Source organism: Arvicanthis niloticus, chromosome 1, assembly GCF_011762505.2.
Source record: "Arvicanthis niloticus isolate mArvNil1 chromosome 1, mArvNil1.pat.X, whole genome shotgun sequence".
Lineage (NCBI taxonomy): Eukaryota > Metazoa > Chordata > Mammalia > Rodentia > Muridae > Arvicanthis > Arvicanthis niloticus.
Window position 1 is genome coordinate 2,671,732 of NC_047658.1, and position 15,744 is coordinate 2,687,475.

Genomic DNA, 15,744 nt, shown 5'->3' on the forward strand with positions numbered 1-15,744 from the left:
GCGATCCTCCTGCCTCAGCCTCTCAAGTGCTGGGAGATCAAAGGCGTGAACATGTACCCCAGAATGATGCACTTTTACAGATTCGACATTATATGCTCTTTGGGGAGTGACAAGAGACATGTTAAGAAAAGGTCCGTGTCTGACCACTTTGACTGTGGAAGAAGCAGAGGCGAGGCCTAAGAGACCCCCAAGGCCCTGAAACCTGAGGTGGATACTTCAGTGGCCGTCACTGAACATTTTGTTTTACATTTATTAATCTGGGGGTGTGTGGCGCCGGACAGTGTGGAGGTCAGAGGACAACTTGCAGAGTCCCAGTCTCTCCTCCCACCGTGTGGGTCGTGGGGATTGAGTTCAGCATCAGTAGCAATCGCCTGTCTGCTGAGACAGTCCACTTGGTCCCTTAGAGGGACGGGGAGAAGGTTATTAACGGAGGCCTGCAGAGAGGGGGCTTTTCAAAGAAGGAAGCGAAGCGACAGAAAGAAGGGTCCCAAACCAAGCTTCCCTTCCCAGACAAAGGCTTAAATTCCAAGTGTGGGATTGGAAAGAGGGTAAGGAAGGAGTTAATGGGTTGTGTCCCTGAAGCAGCAGGTGAGATTTCCAAGCTTGAGTTCCCGGGGGTGGGGAGGTGGAGGAAGACAGGGTGGGGTGCAGGGGAGCGGCAGAGGAGGGGTTAATGGGGGCGGGCCTGGCTGGGGCGGGGCCTGGGTTCCGACTCCAGCCCTGGGCCAGGGGTTGTCGCTGCTCTCCTGCCCCGCGGGGGCGCCCGCCGGGTCCCCGCGCTGCGCAGAGTCGGGACCAAGTCACAGACGCCGGTCGCCCAGCCCAGCCGCGGAGCAGGTGGGTGCTGTCCTTCCGTTCCCATCCTTCCCCTACTCAGGTCCAAGACTCTGGGTGGCCGCTCGGCTGCCTCAGTCTCCCCGCAGTGTTCCCTCTCCGTCACTAGGCTCCAGAGAGCCCATCTCTTCTGCTTCTCCCTCCTGTCTCTGGGGTCCCTAAGATCCCCTGCCTCTGGGTCTCTCCCTCCCTTTCCCTCCCCCTCTCTGTCTCTGTCTCTCTCTCTCTCTCTCTCTCTTACACACACACACACACACACACACACACACACACACACACACCACAAGATCTCACCGCATACCATAAACTATCTTTGAACACACTCTCCTGCCTACGTTGCCTCAGTTTCACTGCAATGCTCCTGCCTCAGTTTCCTAGAATCTACTGGGATTACAAGTATGTGTCACCACACCGGACTTTCCACCCTTATGGCGTTTTATAGACAGCCAGCCCCTGGCTGTACAACTCAGGTTTTCCTTAAAGTGGTCATCCTCCGGGCCTCAACTCCCTAAATGCTGTAGGTGTTCCTCAGCAACAAACCCAGTGGCTCTATTTCTTTATCTCTTGGGGTCCCCACCTGCTCTCCCTATCTGCCTCTGGATCCCTTCTATCTCATCCCTGGCCTCCATTCCGCTGTTTATGCGAGATCCCCCCCCTTCTCTTTATATGTCCCCAACTCTTTATATGTATTCATCTCAGCGCGTCTCCCCCACCCCCAGCCCTTCTCTGGTTCTCATGTCTTTCCTTGCCCACTTCCACATTGCTGCCACCTTAGCGCCAGGCCCCCATCACTCTCCCTAAGTCCTGAGACATCCTGGAACCTTTTCCTCCAAGTTGTGGGGCTTCTTAGGATTGGGGTAGGGGACAGTGGGATTGGACTCTGAGTGACACCATGACCCCAGTGCCCACTTTGTAGTTACCCCATGGCTTCTGAGGTCACACCTACCCCACCCTCCTGTCTCAGGAATTCCTGGCTAGGGGAGGGGGTGGACTTCCTCCCGCACTTCCTCCCTTCCAGGATTTTGGCTGGGTCTCTGTTAACTCCTTCCTCCTTTGTCTTACTCCCCTCCCCTGGAACTGAACTCCCAGACTGCATTTCAACTAGGCTAAGGTGAGGCTCCAGATTTCCCAAAACTTTGGTGTGTGCGTGCGTGTGTGTGTGTGTGTGTGTGTATCTGTGTGTGTGTGTATCTGTGTGTGTGTGTATCTGTGTGTGTGTGTGTGTGTGTGTGTGTGTCAAGCTGAATGTGCACTGGGATACTAGTGTAAAAGACAGGGAACATCTCAGTACTCCTTCTAAGACCCTCCAACCAGTTGTACCCCCTGAAATCTACCAAAAGGGCTTCCCAGCATCTCTGTCTCTGAGGCTGAACCTGATTCAACCCCGGGTTGGGATCCTCCCTAGGAATGGCTGCTGAGATGGATGGGCAAAAGGTCCCCAAATTCAGACCACCCAGGAGCCCCGGAGCTTGGCACACTGGCACCTGACTCTTATCCTAGCACTAGGAAGGTAAGAGACAGGGGAATTAAAGTTGCAGGCCAACCTAGGCTACACGACACCCTGTCTCAAAAGACTTTTGTAGTGGCACACGTCTGTAACCAAGGCTGAGGTAGGAGAATCTTAGTCTAAGGCCAGCCTGGGCCAAACAATGAGACCCTGCCTGCCTGTCTTTGGATGACAGGACCTGGGATGGTGAGACCCTTTGAGACAAGCACAGGGAGCCGAAGGTCCTTTTGATGTTCTGACCCTTCAATCCATGCATATGTGTGGTTTATGGTACTCACTGCTGCGTGCTCCAAAGCACCTGTGAAAACCACATAGGCTATGCCCCTTCCATTTTACAAGCAGGGAAACTGAGGCCTTAGAGCAGAGGTAAGTTATTGCCAGCCTCGGGCTTAGGACTGTTGTCCAGTGGCAGCCCATATCCGGAGACCTGGGTTCCCTTGACCATATCTGGAGACCTGAATTCTTGCACTACTGCTAAGTTGGATTAATTCGGGCAGCGAAGTCCGCTAAGTGAGTAGGGAGCCATGCCAGACTTGGGTGTGAATGGCTGGAGGCCAGAAGGGAGGGTTTGCAGAGTGGAGCAGAAAAGATATTTCTGAGGGCTTGCTGGTGGAGAGGGAAAGAGACCAGAGGTGGCCTGGGCTGGGGGGTTAAGGGGGAGGAGTTTCAGACAGAGAGACAGAGAGAGAGAGAGAGAGAGAGAGAGAGACAGGCCAAGTGAATTAACTCCACCCCTGTCTCCTGACCCTCCCCTCAAAGCCCACTGTTCCCCCGGGACAGGGCCTATAATTTGGTTTGTGTCTAGACAAATAATAACTCAGCTGGTGTGAACAGGGAGGGACGAGGCCAGACCGCTGAGCAAGGGGTCAGAAGCAGCCTGGGTCCATCCCTTCCTGAGGTGGGGAGAATATAGTTTGGGGGACCCTGGTGATCATCTATCCTGGCCCCCCAACTCTGTGAACCTTTGGCATGGTAGAATGTTTTAAGTCAGAGCAGGAATGTGGGGGGGAAAGGGGAAGTAGGGTTCACCTATTTACAAAGCGTTCTCATTTTTGCAAAGAGCGAAAAGGGAAACGTGTATTCATTTGCTGGGAAAAGATAAAAATCACCCAGGGTTTAATAATAGATTGTGAAAGTCATAGCATGTGTTTTATTTTATTTTATTTTTTATTCCTTTTTTTTTTTTTTTTTAAATCATAGAGGGTTCTAACAATAGAACTTCAGAATCTTGGGCCGGGAGACGCCTGGAATATTGGAAACTGACAAGGGTGTGCGTGCTGGCAAGGGCGAGGATAATAATAACAGAAAGCAGAGAATCAAGGCTCCAGGGTGTCAGAACATTCGGCCACAAACGGGGCTGCCCATAGAATCTCGGGACTGTCAGCAGGGTAGCTCTAAGAATTCCACAGTCCTGCTGGGTGGTGTGGGTGTAGAGGCCAGGGTTGGGGGGGGGAGTGGGGCACAGAGATGTTCCTTAATGGAAATGGGGAAACTGAGGCCCAGCCAGGTGGCCTGACTGCACCCCCCTCCATTTCCGCTTGCTGCCAAGGCACCAGGTGGGCAGCGAGCAACACTGATCACATTTCAGCCCTAATGAGCAGACCGGAGCTGGCCCGTTCCCTGGAGCCTCCAGAATGGGGGAGACTAGGAGCCCATGGTGAAGCAAAACAGGGGAAGCTCGCCTGGTGGCTTCGGAAATGAGGGTGGTGAGTGGGCTAAGGGTTGATGAGGACGGGGTGTGAGTCCCATCACTGCTTTCTCTTGGCTTTTCAACCTCCATGTCTTTGATTTTGCTGTATTGGGGGATGGGGGGGGTCGTCTGGGACTAGGTATTTTTTTCTGGCTTTAGTAGCTGAGGCAGGCCGGGGCTTGAGGTTCAGGCTATCCTTTCCTATCCCCCATGGGGTACAGGCTATTCTTTCCTATTCCCCCCAAAAGCTGTGCCACACTTGAACTTATCTTTTCCTGCAGGAAACTGAGTTGGGAATGGGGCGTAAAATTTGCATGCACCTTCCCAAAGACTCACTAAGGGTTAAGATAACATTGACTCCACCTGGGGCTGGGCAAGGGCTAGAGGGACACTCCAGCCATGATGGAGTGTGTGTGTGTGTGTGTGTGTGTGTGTGTGTGTGTGTGTGTAATGCATATGCCATGTGCATGCTAACCAAAGGAGAACATTGATGTCTTCTCTAAGACCCCTCTCCCTTCTCTGTGAGACTTGAACCTGCAACCTGCCTGGAACCCCAACCGATACTACTGAGTGATGGGTCAGTGGCACACAGAAATTCTGCAATTCTGCGGCTGCTTAGGCTGCCTTGCTTTCATAAAGGACAGTCATACCCACTAACATCTTTGTGTTCTTTTTTTTTTTAAGATTTTTTTTTTATATGAATACACTGGTAGCTGTGGTTGTGAACCACCATGTGGTTGCTGGGAATTGAACTCAGGACCTCTGGAAGAGCAGTCAGTGCTCTTAACCACTGAGCCATCTCTCCAGCCCTGTGTGTACGTTCTTAAAAAGCCCCTATTAACCAGGTATGGTAACACACGTCTTTAATCCCAGCACTACTCAGGAGACAGAAGCAGGTAGATCTCTCAGTTTGGGGCCAGCCTGATCTACAAAGTAAGTTCCAGGTCAGCCAGGGCTACACAGAAAATCTCTGTCTTGAAAATAAATAAATAAATAAATAAATAAATAAATAAATAAATAAATAAAGTTTCCTGACTTTTAACAGACTCTCAAAGGGGTCTGAAGCCCCTAGAAAGACATTAGGACAGGAATGAGAGGAAAGAAACAGAAGGAAATACTGTTCAGCTCGGATAGAGAATAGCCTTTCTTCTCTGGACCTCAACTTCCCCATATGAACTGAGAAGAAATAGTTCCGTGTCCCCACATACTATATAAACCTGTATCATGGAATTCTAAGAATTAGGAGCTCTATAATGGCTGGGAATGGGGTGGGGCTGTTGTGGGGGGTGGCCAAATGTGAGGTAGGGAAGAAGAAAGGTCAGTCTGACATTCTGTCTGTCGGTCTGTCTGTCTGTCTGTCTGTCCGTCTGTCTGTGACTCTCTGCCCCATGCCTAGCATCCCCATGACTCAGGTAGGCTGAGGACAGGGTGGATGCCAGGCTCTGTTCCCTGGGAGGAAATTGGCAATGGGAAGTTCATTTCCGTTGGCTGTCAGGAATGTCTTCGCTGCCTGTGTACCAGTTCCAGTCTCAGCAGGGACCTGGGCCATGGAACGGGGTTTCAGGGGACATCCAGCTCCCCCTCAAGGGCTTTTATGTGGGTGCTGAGGATCCGAAGGCAGGTGCTCGCCTTGCGCGGCCGTCCCTTTACAGCTGAGTCATATCCTCAGTCCATTGCATCCTTACTTTCTTTCTCTTTAAATCTTGAGACAGGGTCTCATTTATCCCTGGCTGACCTGTTGGGATTATAGACTTGGCCAATGTGGCCGATTTATGAAGTGCTGGGGATACAACCCAGGGCTCTGTTCTTGTTGGTCAAATACTTCATGAACTGGGCTACATCCCTAGACCTCTTTCTAGCTTCTGTTTCCTTTTTGTGGTTATGGGGATTGAGCTCAGGCCCCCAGGTCTGCTAGAGAAGCGCTCTTCTGCTGAGCCACACCCACACCCGGCACCCACTGTCAGACTCCAGGTAAGCGGTCTATCATCAGTCAGCCGCATCCCCAAGCCCAAATACTGAATATTTTACTGAAGAGGCTTCATTTTGCCAAAGATTTCCATGTGTGATGTGATTAGAATAGAGGCCATACTCCTCCTCTGTAGAAGTTAAGGCTTCTGGAGGAAGACATTTCCCTTGCAGGGGAGAGGGGGAGGGAGAATGGGAGAGGGAGCGAGAGGAGGCCGGCAAAGAGGAGACAGACACCAGGGGGAAGACTAGGTCTGGGTGGGAGGTTTTGATTGATGGTAGTTTGAGTTGATCCCTTTGGTCTACCCAGAAACAAATCCCTCCTACTCCATCGGGCCAAGGGATCTAGAAGTTTCCAGCTCTGGGGTGGGTTGGTAGGTGTCTAAAGACTCCCCACAGGGTGCTGGCCTTAGGGATCAGGACAAGGCCTGACCTTTCAAAGTCAATCAGGAAGCAGATGGGTCCTGCCCTTTAATCTCTTCCCAGCTTGCAGCCTCTTCCTCCAGGCTCCCCAGGGCTTGTTGATGCCTGGGTAGAGTCTAGGAGGAGGAGAGGGAGAGCCATGGTGGGAGAAGCACTGGCCAGAGTGTTCTGCCCTCTCCCACCCTCTAGGCTTCTGGAATAACTTCTATACCCGGGCACTTGTTGAGCACCTACTGTATGCAAGGACTGTCCTTTACACAGGTGATAGAACAGTCCACCTGACACTCAAGGTCCCTGTCCCTGAAGAAGTTCCAGATAGACGGAAACCAACAGGATACAAGTGCTGTGAGGAGATGGTTGTAGGAGTGGAGAGGACTCGGTTGCAAAGACTTGGGGAGGAAGGAAGAAGGACATGGAAAAGGAGCTGAAGATGCCATAGGCCAGGCAGGGAGAGAGTGGGGAGGTATTAGTACCAGAGGAGCTCACTGAATTGGAGATGACTGAGGGAGGAGTGGGCAAGGCAGCACAGGCTAGCTGGGAAGAGCCTTGGTACCTGTCACCAAGGACTTCTATTTTCTGGCAAGTCTATTCTTTTTTTTTTTTTTTTTTTTTTTTTTTTTTTGCAATAATGCAGAGAACCTAGGGCCTTGCACATACTAACCAAGAGCTCTACCACTGAGTCACGCCCCCAGCCCCTCACTGGGGGATTCTAGGCAGGGGCTCTACCACTGAGCCACGCCCCCAGCCCCTCACTGGGGGATTCTAGGCAGGGGCTCTACCACTGAGCTACACCCCCAGACTCTGGGAAGCCTTTGGAAGCTCATGAAGTAAAGAACAAGAGCAGACTCCCTTAGAAGGTCGTCCTGATTGCTCTGGGTGTAGCTAATTGAGGGAGGCAGAGTGACAGGACAGATGCTGTCACAACTCCTGAGCAGTGATAGCAGCATAGAGCAAGTGAGGGGTTAGAGACACAGGCTCCATCTGAAGTTAAAGCCAGAGGACTTTCCTTGGGAGGAAGAAAGACTTGAGTTTCTGAGTCTTACTGTGTGACCCCAGGCTCATCCCTTCCCCTCTCTGGACTATAATTTTCTCATTTGTCTAGTAGACTTTAACGAGTCTGTCTCCCTCTCTCTCTCTTTTCTCTCTCTTAAATTACATGTATTGTTTATTCATTTATTTATTGCCCTGGTATGTGTGTGGAGAACAGCTTCTGGTTGTCTCCTTTTGCCATGTGGGTATTGGAATAAAATCAGGGTATGATGCTTGGCAGCAAGCAATTTTTCAAAGAAGCCATCTCACTGGCCCTCAAACAGTGGCTTTTAAGTGTGTTTTGGGGATTTTTCAGAGGTGGCTTCCCAGCCTCTGTGTCTTTCCTCCAGACAGCATGATACTTTCTCTGTTCAGTGTCTTAGACTGGATTTCCAAGTATGATCTTGTGTTCTCTCTCTCTCTCTCTCTCTTATGTTTTCTTCAAAATAAGCCTCTTTGTAGTCCTGGCTGTCCTGGAACTCACTCCATTGACCAGGCTAGCCTCAACCTCAGATATCAGCATGCCTCTGCCTCCTGAGTTTAAAATGCTTTGAAGCTGGGCCTGGTGCTACCTGCCTATAGTCTCACCACTTGGGAAACAAGGATGCTCAGGAGTTTCAGACTGGCCTGGGCTACACAGTAAGACTCAGCCACAAAGGGATGTGGCTCAGTTGGTACAGCACCTTCCTTGAATGCATGAGGCCCAGGGTAACAATCCAAGCTCTGTGTAAACTGGGCATGGTGAAGCATTCCTGTGACTCCAACACTTAGGAGAAGGCTGGAGCATTATCAAGGTCATCAACTACAAGCCAGGTTCAAGGCCAGCCTGGACTACATGAGACAGAGAGGAAGAGGGAGAGGGAGAGAGATTGGTTTACATCTGAGTAAACTAAATATGTACAGACCCTGCAATCATCAGGTGAGCGGTTTGGTGCATGCTTGTTCTCTACTTTGAACTTGTAGATCTTCCCAGAATAAAGGTTCTGGGTCTTCACTGAACAGTGGGAAGGAAAGGAGAGGGAAGCCTGTGAAGGCTGCGCCCCCTGCTGGTGCCAACCCCAGGCTCCCTGACCATGACCTTTTCAGAGTCAACAGCTCCTGCTCTGTCCCACTGTCAACCCCAAGAGCCTTTTATGTCCCTGGGGCTCTGGGAAGGGCTGGCTGGGAAAGGGGGCTGAGGGCAGAGATTTCCCACCTTGGGCATCAGGACCTTGGACAGATCTGACTGGGGCACTTTGCTTCAGTTTGTCAAATCTCTGTATCTGCTGTTTCTGTCTGTCTTTCTGTATATGAACATATTCGTGTGTGTGTGTGTGTGTGTGTGTGTGTGTGTGTGTGTGTGTGTGTGCTTCCACTTGCTATGCTATACATGCAGGAGTCAGAGGACAACCTATAAGAAGGAATTGGTTCAGGCCGGGCAGTGGTGGCACACGCCTTTAATCCCAGCACTTGGGAGGCAGAGGCAGGCGGATTTCTGAGTTCGAGGCTAGCCTGGCCTACAGAGTGAGTTCCAGGACAGCCAGGTCTACACAGAGAAACCCTGTCTCGAAAAAAAAGAAAGAAAAAAAAAAGAATGTCAGAAAACAGGCCTTTAAAAGCCTAGGAGAGTGTAATAGGACAAACCATTTAACCCAAGCACTCAGGAGGCATCATTTTTATTTTATATCATTTTATTACATCTCTAGAAGAGTGTAATAGGACAAACCATTTAACCCAAGCACTCAGGAGGCATCATTTCTTCCACAGTGTGAGTTCCTGGAATCAAACTCAGCTTGTGCAGCTTGGCTGCAAGCTCCTTTCCCCACTGAGCCATCTCCACACCCCTCCCCATGCACTGCTTACTTAGAAACAGGTTTTCACAGCCTCAACCCAACAATGTGTGCTGGAGGATGGCTTTGAACTCCTAATTCTCCAGCCTCCACCTTCTGGGTTCAAAGACATGTGCCAACGTGTTGGGTCTTTAATTTGTATTTGGAAAGCCCCTCTATTGCCTGGCACCCTCAGTTCCATGCTCTTAGACATCTCTCCCTTGGGGCGATACTCAAGCAGGCTTTGTTGGGGTGTTCCTTCTGTCCACCACAGGAATAATGGGAAGATACTGGGGAGGCCAGTAGGACATCCATGCCAGTTTCTCTAATGTTTTCTCTCCCCTCAGGCCTAGCGATTGCAGCTCTCAATAGAGTCGTGAGTGGGACAACTTCATCTGTACTCCTCCGTCTCCACCAGGATCCACTCTGTGTCTCCTGGAACCCCCTCGGAGTCCCCCTCCTACCCACAATCCTCCTGTGCTCCGCCACTTACTCACCTTCCTGTTTCCTTGCATCCCTTCCCACAGTCAGCAGCCCTTACAAGCCCTTCCTCTTTGCCCATCCCCAGAGGAGACCTCATTTTTCTTCCCCCTTTGGTGACTGTACATAGTTCTCTGCTTCCCGCTGGGGTCCTAGCAGATGCCAGCACTCTAAGTTGCATCTTGCCAACTCCGTGACTTCTCTCAATGCTCTGCTGCGTCTTTTCTTAGTCTTCTAGAACATTCCATCCCATTGGTACTTCATCATGTCCACATTGACTTCCTAAGACTTCGATAAGCATGACACCTCTGGTGTCTTCGTTTCCTCCGTAAACACTGCAGTCACCTATTTTTTTCCCGGTGGCCCCCATCTTTGTGCTCTGGTTGCGTGTACAGACACCCCCACTGACATTAGTGCCACCTCTTATCCTACCTTCATCCTTCCTTGACAGTCTTCCTCTCAAGTTCTCCTTTTGCTTACCCTGCCACAAAGCAAACCCAGACCTCAGTCCTCGTGAACTGGCTCCTGTGATGTTCCCCTGAGCCTCCAAAGAGGGGGCTCGGGGAGCCTGATGGCCTCCCGCCCCCCGTGGCCCTGTAGCCCCAGCGGGCCAGGGGAAGCGCCTGGGAAACCCCATCGCCCAGGATGGACAACGGCACGGGCACGTGGGAGGGCTGCCATGTGGACTCTCGAGTGGACCACCTCTTCCCACCATCCCTCTACATCTTCGTCATCGGGGTGGGGCTGCCCACCAACTGCCTGGCCCTGTGGGCAGCCTACCGCCAGGTGCGCCAGCGCAATGAGCTGGGCGTCTACCTGATGAACTTGAGCATCGCGGACCTGCTGTACATCTGCACGCTGCCTCTGTGGGTCGACTACTTCCTCCACCACGACAACTGGATCCATGGCCCTGGCTCCTGCAAGCTCTTTGGCTTCATCTTCTACAGCAACATCTACATCAGCATCGCCTTCCTGTGCTGCATCTCCGTGGACCGCTACCTGGCTGTGGCCCATCCGCTGCGCTTTGCGCGCTTGCGACGGGTCAAGACAGCGGTGGCTGTGAGTTCCGTGGTCTGGGCCACCGAGCTGGGCGCCAACTCCGCACCACTCTTCCACGACGAGCTCTTTCGTGATCGCTACAACCACACCTTCTGCTTCGAGAAATTCCCCATGGAGCGCTGGGTGGCCTGGATGAATCTGTACCGCGTCTTTGTGGGCTTCCTCTTCCCCTGGGCACTCATGTTGCTGTGCTACCGCGGCATCCTGCGGGCCGTGCAGAGCAGTGTGTCCACCGAGCGCCAGGAGAAAGTCAAGATCAAGCGTTTGGCCCTGAGCCTCATCGCCATCGTGCTGGTGTGCTTTGCACCCTACCACGCTCTCCTGTTGTCCCGCAGCGCCGTCTATCTGGGCCGGCCCTGGGACTGTGGCTTCGAGGAGCGAGTCTTCTCCGCCTACCACAGCTCCCTGGCCTTCACCAGCCTCAACTGCGTGGCTGACCCCATCCTCTACTGCCTGGTCAATGAGGGTGCTCGCAGTGACGTGGCCAAGGCCCTGCACAACCTCCTCCGCTTCCTGGCCAGCAACAAGCCCCAGGAGATGGCCAATGCTTCCCTCACCCTGGAGACACCCTTGACCTCCAAGAGGAGCACCACCGGCAAGTCGTCCGGGGCTGTCTGGGCAGTGCCTCCGACTGCCCAGGGGGACCAGGTGCCACTGAAGGTGCTGCTGCCCCCAGCACAGTGAGCCCCAAGTCATCCTGCACCCTTCCCATTGTATGCAAATGTATGTAAATATGTCTATGTGAATATTCATAAGAATACAAGGAAGAAAATGAGGTTTTTGTGTCTCTCTCAGCCATCTTCTTCCACTATGATCCCCAGTGATCCACTTTATCCCACCAGGGCCTGAAGGGGAAATGACATAGCCGGGAGTTTGTCATCATGGGCTCCCGAATGGGGATTCAGCCTTGAAGAGTTTGGATGAGGGGATAATTAAGTCAACTGGCTTCTAATAGGTGAAGACAGAGGAGCCTAATCAGATGCTACTCCAGTAGATGTGACTCCAGCTACTTGGGAGGTTGAGGAAGGATTTGGAAGTTCAAGACCCATTTGGGCCACAAAGTAAAACCCTGTCTCAAAATATTAAACATGCCGGGCAGTGATGGCACACGCCTTTAATCCCAGCACTTGGGAGGCAGAGGCAGGCGGATTCCTGAGTTCGAGGCCAGCCTGGTCTACAGAGTGAGTTCCAGGACAGCCAGGGCTACACAGAGAAGCCCTGTCTCGAAAAACCAAAAAAAAAAAAAAAAAAAAAAAAAAAAAAAGTCAATCTGGGCAAACTGCCTGGAGAAGTTGTGAGCAGGGCTGGATTAGAAAGGAGGCCCAGGACAAGAGCATCCATCCATGTGGACATGTTGATTCAGAGATCATGCTGGCCTGTGGAGACCAGATCCAGCTGTCAGGGACGTATGATAAAAAGTAACAATAAAAAATAAACATAGCAAGACAATTCTCCCACCCCTTTTAATTTAGTGTTTTTGGTTTGTTTTTCTGAGGCAGGGTTTCTCTGTATAGACCAGGCTGGCTTTGAATGCAGAGATCCATCAGCCTCTGCCTCTCTCCTTAGTGCTGCGATTAACGACATCACCACTGACCAGGGACAACTCTCTTTTGCATTTCTTTTTTGTTGTTGTTGTTTTGTTTTTTTGTTGTTTCGAGACAGGGTTTCTCTGTGTAGCCCTGGCTGTCCTGGAACTCACTCTGTAGATCAGGCTGGCCTCGGACAACTTTTTTTAAAATTATATTTGTTTGCTTATTGTGGGATGGGGGCTCTGCCAAATCAGTGCTGTGGTGGTCAGTGGACAGCTTATGGAATCAGTTCTCTCCATCCACCAAGACAGACTCAGGGAGTCACTCAGGTCCCCAGGCTTGGGGACCTTGACCTGCTCAGCCATCTTGCTGGCCCATCCCCTGCCCCTCATTTGTTTTTGTACTAGAAGCTAATTCTGGGGCCTGTCTACACACCCATCCTTTCATTCCCTCTTAGCCTTGGTTAGTTACTGAGGCTGGTTTGGACCTCTTTGTAGTTCATACAGGTCTTTAACTTGTGATCATCCTGTCTCAGTTTCTTGAATAGCTGGGATGATGGGCCTCTACCACCAGGATCAGGTTGATTTTTTTTTTTTTGTTTGTTTTGTTTTGTTTTTTTGTTTTAGACAGGTCTCACTGAGTAACCCTGGTTGGCCTAGAACTTACTCTGTAGACTCTGCTGGCCTAGAACTCAGAGACCCCCTTTTCCTCTGCCTTTTGAATACTGGGATTAAAGGCATGCCGCCATGCCAGTGGGGCTAATTTTGGGATTTATTTTAAAGGAAGACTTAGTGGAAGAAACACAGGGCCTGAGGGATGGTGTAACTTGAACCCCTGGCCCATTCTGGGAAAAGGGTGCCCAAGGGGCCTGAGCGGAAAGAGCCTCTGGGAACCAGCCCAGGCCCTGGTCCAGGATGGTCACTGAAGAGGCTGCAGGGCAAAGTATGAGTCAGTCAGTGCTGGGACCACCCTGGGCTCCCTGTTCCTCCCATATCTGTGTCTATTCCCACGCCCAGAGTGGCCAGGGCTGCCTGACTTAGCTGATGCTATCCCTTCCTCTTTGTTTCTTAATGGGTCATCCAGATGTTGTGGTGGTTCCTTCACCAAATAGGAGAGGAAACTCTGACGAGCCTGCTCCTCCCTTGGGAGTCAAGAAATGGCAGATGCCTCTAGTAGAAACGGATGGGCCCCTGAGATGGGATCTCTCTCTCTCTCTCTCTCTCTCTCTCTCTCTCTCTCTCTCTCTCTTTCTCTCTCAGACACACACACACACACACACACACACACACACACACACACACACACACACAGAGACTCTCTCACCTGAGAAGTCCCACGGAACCCTTCTCAGAGAACTGAAGAGGAGGCTTGCAGAGAGGAATGGGGGATACAAAGCACTTAGTGAAGGAGGGGGTTTGTAGATAAGGGAGAGGAGCAGAGGGGTTCAGAAAGCACTGATATGGGAAGGAGACAGAGGTATCTCTGTGTGGTGGTACAAGCCTGTATCCAGGACCCTCAAGGCCAGTACAAGAGGATTGTAAGTTTGAGGCTGGACTGGGTTGCAAAGATAGACGCTGTCTTTGTGACAAAGCAAGACAAAACAAAACGAATTGAACACCTACGGTGTGCTGGGAGCCGTTCTGAGAACTGTGGACACAGCCAGAAAGGAAGATTTACATTCAATTTTAGAAGTTTCCTAAAGCCTTCCCAGGGATCCTAGGCTCCTTAGTAGGGTCTTTGGACACCAAGGTTAGAAGATGACCCTGGACTGGGACTCAAGAAGTGTCATCTCCACCCTAAGTTGGGAAGTCTATAGAATGAAAAGTGGCAGTTCTGAAGACATGGCTTGGTGGTTAAGAGCATGCACAGAGGGCTGAGTTCTTCCCAGCACCTCGTCCAGTGGCTCACCAATACTTCATTCCAGTTCCAGGAGCTCCAGTGTCCTCTTCTGTCCCCTGTGAGCACTACTCATGTGCACATACCCCCCCACACACGTGACACACACACGTGCACACATATGCACATAATTAAAAGTCAAAGTAAAGGGGAAGACGCTGTCCAAAGAGATGATGGACCTCATCCAGACACACGTTTTCAGGAGCAGACCTTGGAAGAGATGTCTTTTTCAAGATTCTGGACATTCTTCATAATTTAGATGTCAGGGTCACACAGGCTCTCCCCTGCTTTCTTCCCCGCAGTGGACATCGAACCCAGGGTCTTGCAAAAGCTAGGCATGGGCTTCCACAGCCCCTCTGATGGACAGCTTATTTTGTTTTTGTCATTTTATTTTGAGTTAGGACTCACTAAGTTGCCCAGCCTGACCTTGAATTCGTCATGTAGTTCAGGCTGACCTAGAACATTCCATCCTCCTGCTTCAGCTTCCTGAGTGCTGCGATGACAGCCGTGTGACACCAGGCCCAGCTGCCACCAATAAATAATGAAGCACAGGTCCCCTGGTGTGAGGAGTTGACCAAAGGCACTGACATGGCCAGGGGACCTATGTGTCACCAGTGTTTCCTCTTGCTAGCCACCACCCCTCTGCTCCTTTGCCTTCCTGTCCCTTCTTGTCCCCAACTACCCATCCTCACGCCACCATCCAAGAATTTCTCTCAACTAAGTCCTGACTTTGTTTATATGATTTTGCTCCCTGCTGGGTAAGGGAGGACAGTCTGGGACATGTCCCTAAAGTTCCTTCCTGAGCCAGCTCCCTAGGGACCCTTACCCTCCAAAGGAGGGAGCGAGGCTGCTTGAGAGCCATTGGTATTAGCCAATGTGAAGGCTGAGAAGCCCCGTGTCACCCCGTCTTCTGGGCCTCAGTCTTTCCATCAGTTACTCGGGAAACGGATGGATTAGCTGTAGTGAACATTTGGGTTTCTGTGGTCACTTCCTGTGTTTTACATTCGGGATTCACACACAAAGCTGAGCAGTGGAGCCACTCAGTGAGGGGTTTGGAGCGGTGGTGGCTCAGAGGTAGAGTCACTGCCTAAAATCCCCCGTGAGGCGCCGGGGTCCTGCTCAGTGGTGGAGCCCCTGTCCGAGCACGGGGTCCAGAGACAAGGCTCACAACACGGGAAACACAAGACAGGTGCTGTTGTGCGGACATTTTGCTCACAGGGATACTGATATCAATGCTGGGCCGTGTAATGCAGGCTGTGATCCCAGCACTGCGGCAGAGACACAGGAGGGTCAGGAGTTCGAAGGACGGCCTAAGCTACACGGGGAGCTCGGAGCCAGGCTGGGTTACATGACAATTAGAAAAAAAGAACCGATTTCCTGAAGGGTTGAGTCACTCCTCCGACTTGAGAGAGTGAGTAAAGCAGCGGCAGAGCTGTATGACTACGCGCTGACTCGCCTCACTCCCGGGTGAGCGCGCTAACCGCGGGCGAAGGCGTCCTCGGGACTTATTAGACTTAATTGGGA

General features: G+C 51.5%; 1 protein-coding gene across 3 annotated transcripts; it reads left to right on the forward strand.

Annotated features, from left to right (window-relative positions):
* Positions 1–701: 701 nt before the first annotated feature.
* Positions 702–11,570, forward strand: Gpr4 (G protein-coupled receptor 4). 3 transcript variants are annotated; one of them, XM_034505297.2, is made up of 2 exons: positions 702–837; positions 9,604–11,570. In XM_034505297.2, exon 2 carries the CDS (start codon positions 10,382–10,384, stop codon positions 11,477–11,479), a length of 1,098 nt encoding a protein of 365 aa, XP_034361188.1. In that variant the 5' UTR covers positions 702–837; positions 9,604–10,381; the 3' UTR covers positions 11,480–11,570. The 3 variants fall into 3 exon arrangements, with proteins under 3 accessions (XP_034361188.1, XP_076784857.1, XP_076784863.1); XM_076928742.1 differs by lacking the exon at positions 702–837 and adding an exon at positions 901–1,945; XM_076928748.1 differs by lacking the exon at positions 702–837 and adding an exon at positions 1,993–2,344.
* Positions 11,571–15,744: the final 4,174 nt, after the last annotated feature.